The sequence below is a fragment of the Acanthisitta chloris genome, unplaced genomic scaffold, assembly GCF_000695815.1.
Source record: "Acanthisitta chloris isolate BGI_N310 unplaced genomic scaffold, ASM69581v1 scaffold40336, whole genome shotgun sequence".
Classification (NCBI taxonomy): Eukaryota; Metazoa; Chordata; class Aves; order Passeriformes; family Acanthisittidae; genus Acanthisitta; species Acanthisitta chloris.
The window spans coordinates 25107-34468 of NW_008678342.1; the positions used below are offsets into that span (position 1 = coordinate 25107).

At 39.7% G+C, this 9362-nt stretch overlaps 1 protein-coding gene across 1 annotated transcript; it reads left to right on the forward strand.

Moving 5' to 3' along the window:
- Positions 1 to 269: 269 nt before the first annotated feature.
- LOC103804218 (tight junction protein ZO-1-like) lies at positions 270 to 9229 on the forward strand (the record flags this gene model as incomplete). The annotated part of the gene is made up of 5 exons (XM_009076816.1): positions 270 to 275; positions 867 to 923; positions 7110 to 7234; positions 7451 to 7553; positions 8950 to 9229. Coding segments are annotated over exons 1-5 (571 nt in total), but the record flags the coding sequence as incomplete, so codon positions are not given.
- Positions 9230 to 9362: the final 133 nt, after the last annotated feature.

The following is a 9362-nucleotide window of genomic DNA, read 5'->3' on the forward strand; positions in this document are numbered from 1 at the left end:
TGATTCTGTTCTTTAATTAGCTGATTGCTTGCTTATGAGGGGGGGAGGTATGGAGCCAAACACTGGGCACTCCCTCTGGAAAGGTAGAAGATGTAGCAGCAGGATAACAGACTTCATGCTGTTGCTGTGTGTTTCCTGCTGCCTTCCTGCCTGTTCTCAGGCCTTTGGCTCTGCTAGCTTTTCCTCCCTCGTGTTATCTTCCCCTTTCCAAATGTTTGGTTGTCCTGCTCAGTGCTTGCTTGCACTAAGTAGTGCTCTTTTAAGCAGAAATGCAGGTATGTAAATATTGTCCTAGTGTTACTGTTTAATCTAGTTACCTTAGAGAGGACCTTGTTATTTTTGCAGTGCTACTGTTCATCAAAAAAATCAGCCTATACTAAACTGTGCAGTCCATTAAATGTGACCTGTATGCATAATACAGTGGCACAGGTACTGTAATCTAGAGCTGGGTGTTCATGAATTAGTGGCAATCTGCATACAGTTAGAATAAGCAAAAGGAGAATGTAAGTATGTAAGTTGGATTATAAATACACCTGATTGGACTAGCTGCATTTGCTGTGCACTTAATGAGCAACCAAGAGATGGCAAATACTTCTTGTAGTCCTTCCCTTTAAGCTTCTTTATAACTTGAAGTTCTGTAGTATGTAATGACTAGATTATTTTGCCTATTCCTCCCCTACCCCTTCCCACGGGAAGTTCAGATGTGCCATATAAAGACAGGAAATGTGTTACAAATGAGCCAGTCCTGCTTTTCTATGGCTATTCTATATGAATGTTCATGTTAATTTTCAGTGGAAGTTTCTATTTGCAGTATTATACAGCTATTGACAGTGAAGTCTAATCTTTGGGGTTTTTTTTCTCCTTAGAGCACAACAATGGAAGAAACAGCTATATGGGAACAACACACGGTGACTCTTCACAGGGTGAGTTCATGCAATCGTTTGTGTGTGCCTAACGCAGGATACTGGTGGGTTTTGAAACAATAGGAAAAAGCCAGATGTCAGGAAGTAAAAGAGAAGGAAACTGTCATATTCCTTTGTTTAAATTTAGAAGTGTTGTAAAAGGTCCACGTGATAGGAGCTCTATTTGTTTGTTGGCTTTCAGAGATAAGCCTAGGGATAACAGTGCCAGAAACAAAGCTTTAGATTACATCTGTGCTAACTGAAAGGAGGTAGAAATCTACATATTCATTAATGATTGTGCTCTGACTATGCTCAAAAGTTTCAGAACTTTGTTTGCAGGGACATAAACCAATGTAGTTTGCTATAAATAAATGTATTCAAAATTGTCCTATTTGCTTGCCACTTTAAGCAGTGATTCTGGGTGGTCAGAATGTGTACCTGACATGAAGTCATGTGCATAGGGGTCAGTGGATAGAAAGACTGCAAAAGCATTTAGGTTGATTCCTCTCTTACTTGAGTTACCTTAAATTAAACTGATTTCTGATGTAGCTGTCATGAAGCTGTACAAGAGTCAATAAGGAATGAGTTGCTTAGAGAATGTCAGAACAGGGTGAGATGCCATTTCTGGCAGCAGATTGATATTAAAGCCACCATGGAATCGTGGTCCAAATAACTATCTTCATCTCAACAACAGGGAGATGTGACAGTGTTGTTTCAGGGCAGCAATTTGCCCTGAGTTCTTCATCACAGAATCAAGGCATTTTAGAATTGTAGCTTTGATGGGATGAATGGACCTTTGACAAAAAATGTGCATGTGTAGGTCAGCTGGTCAGATAAAATGTTAGGAGTTTCATGTTGTTGGTTCAAAATAACCATTTTGGTCCCTGCCCTTTTAAAAGAAGAGCAGTTAGGCTCAGTTTGACCAGAAGGCTCTCCCAGAGTACCCTGACTCTAACTGCAGCCACATGTTGAAAGGGAAGTATAAGTAAAAATGAAAATGTGTAGTGATATTTATCTAGGCTACTCTTCCAAGATTTTTTAGGTCAGCAAGTTCTTAAGCAAGAAGTGTTAATTCTGTGTGTAATTGCCCTTTATGTTTTCTTCTTGAAGCTGTCCAGTCATCCATGGAACCTCTGTAAACTTCAAATTTTTTACCCATAGTCTTGATTAAATCAGAACTCTCTTCTAGTCAAAACCAAACAAAAAGTGCCAGAGCAACACAGGGTTTGCTACTAGGCCTTGGTGATAGCTTAGTTTCACTGCAAGGGGATAGTTTTCTGGTGAACTGGAGCAGTAACTTCAGTGAAACCTGAAACGGTGAGTTTAGTCAGTGCACAAAGGAACAGTGAAATGCTGCAATATGGTGTTGCCTTGAGCAAATTTGAAATAATAGGTAGGCACCAGAGATCTTGTGTTTGGTTGCACCTGCAGCATAGTCAGAAGTTTTTCTGTGCTATTGATGTGGAAGTGCAGTTTGATCATAATTTTGGTTATGATCTTATACACACCAAAGTTCTGCCAACTGTTCTGGTGTAACTGTTTTGTTAGCTAAGTAGGTATCTCTCACTTAGGTGTTGAAAGCTGATGGTGTGTACTGTTAATAACTGATAGCATTCATTTAGCTGTTTAAAAACAAACAGTAATTTCCATCTGCCAGATAACAAAACCAAACCTCCTTATGCTAATATTAAACAACTTGGTGCTTAGAATTTATCCTTCCCACGAGGAAGAGGATTTGTGAGAGCAACTGCACACTTGCTTGTGGGGTTTCTGATTTTGTTTTTTGAGGTGCTCTTGTAGTGTTAGATTAAGTAAACAGGGTCACTTGAGTTTAGTTGGAAGGAGTGAAATGTGTCCATATCTCAGTTATTCTCTAAGATATCTAAAAGTTAATAGAATTGGAATAGACTTGAAATGCTGCTCTGAGTAGTTGTGGAATATTTTCTGTGCATTTATCTGCTCTACTTGGCTGAGCTGTAGAACTGCTAGAGACTACTAGAATCTACTCTCAGCAATACAAAACTCTTTGAAAAACTGAACTTGCTTTCTCTAGTGAGGCACCCAAAAAAAAATCCCCTGTGATTTTGGTTGAGCTGAGGGCAGTAAGCTGCTGTGAATGATGGAATGAGTAACACTTGAATATGTGCTGAGTCTCTATGGGGCAGATCAAAGTCAGGTTTCATGTTACTGGCTTCCTGTTTTATTGGGATGCCTCAGAAGCCTTTGGGATTCACCAAGCTTTATTGTACACGCTGTCAGTGCTTGCTCTCAGAAATGAGGCTAGACAAGTCATTGGAAGAATCTGATATAGAATAAATTTGTCTAAAATCTTACTGGATGAGGCAGAGGAGTCTGGAATTGGAGTCAGTCTGGATCAACTCTTGTCTCTTCCCAAGCACCTGCTTAAAGGCAAACAGATCTGTTGTCCTTCCAAGTTTGGCAGAGAAGCTATGTAACTGTGGTTTATTTTCCATTTTAATTGGTTTTCATTAATGGCATTTGATTCAAATGACTTACTGAGTAAGGAGCACTAACATCTACTACAATGAGCAGCTGTAAAAGTAGGGAGGGAACACAAGTAGTTTGTTAGAGATGGTGTTTGTGTGTATGTTAGGTAAGATATAGAGTATTTCTGACTACATTTGTTCCCTTTTTGAGTCTCATTTTTGTCCTGTTGGTAATTTTACCACTGGCAATTTTACCTTGTTTTAAGACTGTGCTGTACTCTATTATAACTCCATTGCTCCTCACCAGAACTGTATTTTTGCAGTTTTACAAAAGCAGTTTTGGTAATAATAATCAGATTTCAGGAAGGTAGGTATTACTAGTGCCATTTTCTTTCTGAATAAGAAAAGCCCCACACTAGCAGGTAGTATATAAGCTATGCTATGTGTGTAGTCTTCTGATCAGCTTTTAGCATGTCAGTGTCTGAGGTATTTAACATGTTAATAATGTTTTTACATTGTTACAGGAGGCAGTTTCTGATTTACAAACCAATTAATGGCAGTTCAAAAGTGTAGTTCCATACCTCAAAGATACGTGTTTTGGGTTTTGGATATGTTTTGATTCTGTAATAATGCTTTAAAGATGGGGTGGTGTGGTATAGAATCTTTGGAAGATGAGCCTTACAAAAGAGACAGAAGTGCTTTGCATAAGGAGTTCATGCTGAAGAATGCAGTTTTGCTCCTTTTTTTTTTTTCTTTTGAAAGACTTTTCTATGACCTTTGCTTCTCAGAGGTGTTATTAAAAATCAGGGACAGAGTATACTTAATCCCAATAGTTACAGAATAAATGTGTCTGCTCAGGCCATTTGATATTGTTCAGACATCAGATTGGGGTTTTTGTTTTATTCTTCCCCCTATCTGTTAGGTGTCTGAGAGCATCTGAAGCAGAGCATATGGGCTCTGACTGTGCTGTGATTTAACACAGCCATGGATGAATTCCAACACTGTTGTGAAAAGACACATTAGAAACTTTTTGTGGGAGGAGAGGCTTGAATTTCTAACCAATAGGTTTTGTTCCCTTTCTTTATCACCCTTCCAACTTCCAGGGCTTGACTGGCTACTTAGCTCTTAATCTTCAGGGTTTGAGCTAGTCTCAAGTTCAGTTCAAGCTTATCAGGTAGCTACAGTTTGTTTTTCATTGAGAGATCTTCTCATTTTCTATACTTAACTGTCAAGGACTTGAAGGTGAAACCAAGCACTCTGTGTATTGTGTGGGTTTCTTCATACTTGGAGCTCAGTTCTGTGAGTTTTAGATGTGTCTCCTTCCCCCAGAGAACAGAATCCAGGTATGTACATAACTCTGTCTCTGCCATACTGTGGGAGAGCAAAACAGTACAGTTCTGTTTCTCGTGGTGTTTCTACAACATCTCACAGGTGAAGTTTAGATACCACAGGTTTATTTTTTAATGTAGTTTTACTCATGATACTTACTGATATCTTGTTTGATCTGTAATGATCAACATCTTGCTGTTTCCAGATGTGTCCAGGAGCAAGGCTCAGTTTCCTGAGGGTAGTTCTGTTTATCATTTATTTCAAGGTGATGGTAGGCAGCAGGATAAAATGAAAAGCAGGTAGGCTGATTTTACTGGAAGGTTTCTTATGTGAGCTCTTAAATTTTCAGAAGTATTTAGGGTTTTATTTGAACTTTTTAATTGGGAGTGTTTAAGATGTGGATTTATCTTATTGGAAACCCTTTATCTGACTTGTGGCCTTTTTTGACTGCTGTCTGTGACACTGCATTGTTTCAGGCCTTCTGGAGCAGAACATTATGAAACCAGACATTTTAATAGCAGTGATTTGTTTTGAAAATCTACTTTTTTAAAAACAGGATGGCAAGCAGCAAGATCAGGTTTACAGTGAGTTTCTGCTGACCTTAGCCTGATAATTGTGTTTTTTACCATGAGTGGAGAACTATGAGAATTTTTTGGTTTTGGTGTAAGGCAAGATAGAGAATATTTAAATGAAGTTTGATATAAACGTCTTTGTTATTATCTCTCTCCTCCCTTTCCTTCCCCACTCAAATACAGTGCAAACTCAATTCTGTTTGTTAGAGTAATGGAAAACTGAATCTCCCTTTCCTTCCTCACTCAAATACCGTGCAAACTCAATCCTGTTTGTTAGAGTAATGGAAAACTGAAAGATGAAGCAGTGGCATGTGAAAGGGGAAATATTATTACTGTTTTGAAAGGACTTTTGTAACATATTTTCATACTGTTTGACAAGTCAAACTGAAAGAAAACCTCAGCTCTGGTCATGAGTAGTCATTAAGATCCTTTAGGCTGTCCTTCTGCATGGCCCCAGGTTTCACTTAGCTCTTGAATCACAGCCATAATTTCTGGTTGGTCTAGCTGGAAATTGTCTTGAGAGGAGATCCAGCCTTCCTTTAATGAATTAAAACGGATGTAAAAGAAGCAATAAGGTGTACCCTTCCCCACTCCCCCACACTTACACCAACTTCCTTCTTGGCAACAGTATTTGCTAACTGCTCAAATCAGTTTCTGAACAGTGGATCTCCCAAGTCTGTATTTTAATATTGTATGTTCTTATTCACTGCTCCTATTCATTGCTCCCAGGCAAAATCTGGAGCATATTTTTATGACCTCTGTTTTTTTGAGGGAAACAGGAAACAGTTTTTTTGAGCAGTAATTAATGTCCAGAAAGCTGAATGTCATGGGTCTTACAGCCAGATGCAGACTGCCATGCTGCCTCTGCTGTCACTGTAAGGTTATGAAACTCCTTGCTGAAGCTGGGTCATGTTATTGAAAAGTCTGAAGAAGAAAAGGCTGTGTGTGCCAGCATGAGGTGTGTGCTCTGTGAAATGGAGGCCTGGAATTGACCAAAACCTCATCTTTTCCATCCAGGAGCTATATTCTGCAAGTTGAAAATTTCAGAATAATTTCTTGAGCAAAATACAGCATTTAAATGGTAATGTCCTCAATATATTTTCTGGGCAGTGATGGAAGAGCCTAGACAGTTTGCAGATCAGTTATATTTAGCAAGCTTATTTCCCACCCTCTCTGCTTCCAGGCAGAAATGTAAGCATAGTTGTTGTATCTTGAAATTTCTAACAGGAATAACTTTTCAGAGGCATTGACCTTGCTGCAGTGGCAGGTCACCCTAGAGGGAAAAGATTGAAGCAAATTACTTTTGTTAAGATGCAGATGATTTGCAAGTGCTGACAAGGTTTTGATGTATTTAATGGTACAAGTGATCTTGGTATTATTCTTAAGAACTGAGCCTGCAGTCATACTACTGTGTGCTGCAGTCCTGTCAGTTCTGAGCTAAGGGAGGTCAGGCTGGGTAAATAACAGAATGTGAAACCTCAAAGAAGTGTTGCAGGAAGTGATAGGGGTTTGAATCAGTATCACGGTGCAGTGATATGGTCTGTTGTGCTTACTGGAGATTGAGGTCTTGCTGGTGACCACCTGAGGTCCAGGCAATAAAAGTGCAAATGAGAACTCTAATGTTTTCTTTTTGGGAGAGATTGGGTAGTTAGTCAGAAACTCTCTGCCTTCTAAAAGTGTTTGTTTATTTTTAATCTCCCTCCTGTTACTGGATTGCATAGCACTGACTGGTTCATTGATCCTGCTTTCTTTTCAAAATGTGTGTCCATTTCATAGGACCTTTTTGTGTTGACACAGGAATGCAAATGGTGACTGTGCAAATACTGGAAAATAAAAATATTTCTCTTGTCACATTATAGGCGCCTGGATTTGGATTTGGTATTGCAATATCTGGAGGAAGAGATAATCCTCACTTTCAGAGTGGTGAGACATCAATAGTTATTTCTGACGTGCTGAAAGGAGGCCCAGCAGAAGGACTGCTACAGTAAGTGCCAGGCTGTACCTGGGCTCTGGGCTGGGCTCATTCATCTTTGTCAGTAGGAGCTTAACCTCCTCACTGCTTTGCTCTCAAGATACCTGTCTGTAACTGTTTGTGTCATAGGCATGTAATACAGATGCTTTGTTCAGGGACACCTATTGCCCAGTGTTTTCCTTCTGGGCAGCAAGTATTTATACTGTTGTTGTGATGTTTTTCATTCAGAGAAAATGACCGTGTTGCAATGGTTAATGGAGTCTCAATGGATAACGTGGAACATGCATTTGCTGTTCAGCAGCTGAGGAAAAGTGGGAAGAATGCCAAAATTGTAAGTGAATGTCTTGATGATTTAAAATTCCGTAGTTACAGAGCAAAAGTGGAATGGTGTAATGTCTGCTCTGAAATCCAGGCGTGGTGCAAGGTGCTTGACTAATGCCTGTGTGATGCTTCAGGTGTAAGTGATGCTCAGGGCATGTGTGTCAAGTGGGTCACTCAACATTTCTCTTGAAAATGTGAATGATGATTTCTGTGCAGTGTGGCACTGGATACCTCAGACTACTTCTCTTCATGGTAAAGTTCATCTCAGTTTGCCAAACTCTGGCACATAAGCTTTGTGTAATATTTCTTTACTTTCTTGGGTGCACTTTTATCAAGGTTTTCAAAGGTTGGTGTATGCTGAAGGACTTCCCCCACTGTTAAGGCACTAAACCAGTTCTTTTTATGCTCAGTAAACAGTTTGCCAAAATAAAGTATAATTACCTTAATTCCTATAATTTTGTAGGCCTATTCAAAGTGGTTGGTTTCTGAAGTTTGCAAAACAGGCCAAGTCATCACCAAAGAGCAGTGATCCAGCTCTCTGTACAAGTTTGAGGTTTATGCTATAAAAAATAGCACAAAGAATGCACAATATTTAGAAGTTTCTTAATGCAGGAAAACACATTTCTAGGGCTTGTAGAAAAGCTGCTGTGCTGATAGATTTTTCGTGCTTTTGTGTGCTTTAATTCAGCTGCAAAAGAAGCCTGTGATGTTTTGCATTTGTAGATTTGGCAGCAGTTGTTTAAAGCTTACAGAAAGCAATGTGTGACAAGCTGTACAGGGCTTGCAGTATCTTTAGTATTTGATGTGCAGATTTATATAAAGAAAAGTAATTAATGAGAACTTTATGGTAGAACTTGGTTCAGTTCTGCAATACATAGCAAATACATCTCTGACCAGGGCTGGAAACAGTTGTCTTGTTAGTACAAAACAACTTTGAACTTCCAATGGGAATGTTCCCCTTCCTCAATGTCTTGCATAAACATTTCTTTGGAAGTTTCAAAGCTGAGGAGAATGACTGTCAATAACACACTGAGTGTACACTAGATTACATGTTAGCAAAAGAGGTTTTTTGCAGTGCCAGTAACTGATTTGTGGGTTAAGCAAAGAGAGGGCATTCAGAAATGTAGCTCTGGACACAGAATATTGTGCTGTGCTACAGTGGCTGTTGATTCTTATCCTTTTGCAGAAGCAAAAAAAAAAAAAAGACAACTGTAAAAACAGTTTTCTAGTATTCTGTATTGGTAAGTTTCCTGTATTAATTGGATATAATTTGATAATGAGGATGCAAGAATTCAGAGCATTCACAAATACATCTATCTGTTCTGAGTTTTGAGATGAGCTTCTGACATTTAGTAAGACCATTAGCATTGCACAGCCAGAGGCTGAGATCTGCTGTTGCCTTCTAGACTATCCGAAGGATGAAGAAAATTCAGATTCCAGTGGCTCGCCCAGACCCTGAACCAGTGTCTGAAAATGAGGACGACAGCTACGACGAGGAAATCCGGGATCCAAGGAGCAGCCGTGGGGGTCCCAGTGCCAGCAGGAGGCACGAGAAGAGCTGGGGCAGGGAGCGCAGTGCCAGCAGGGAGAGGAGCTTATCACCCAGGTCAGACAGGAGGTCGGTCGCCTCCAGTCAGCCTGCAAAGCCTACCAAAGTCACACTGGTGAAATCCAGGAAAAACGAAGGTAACTTGGATGGAATTCTCTTGCTTAAAGCTTTGCTGGTTTTTAGAAGCCAACTGCTTCAGCCAAAGCCATGTCAAGTATGCACAGTGCTGTCAACAGTTTGTTTGCCCATTTAGTAGCTAGATGAGAACTT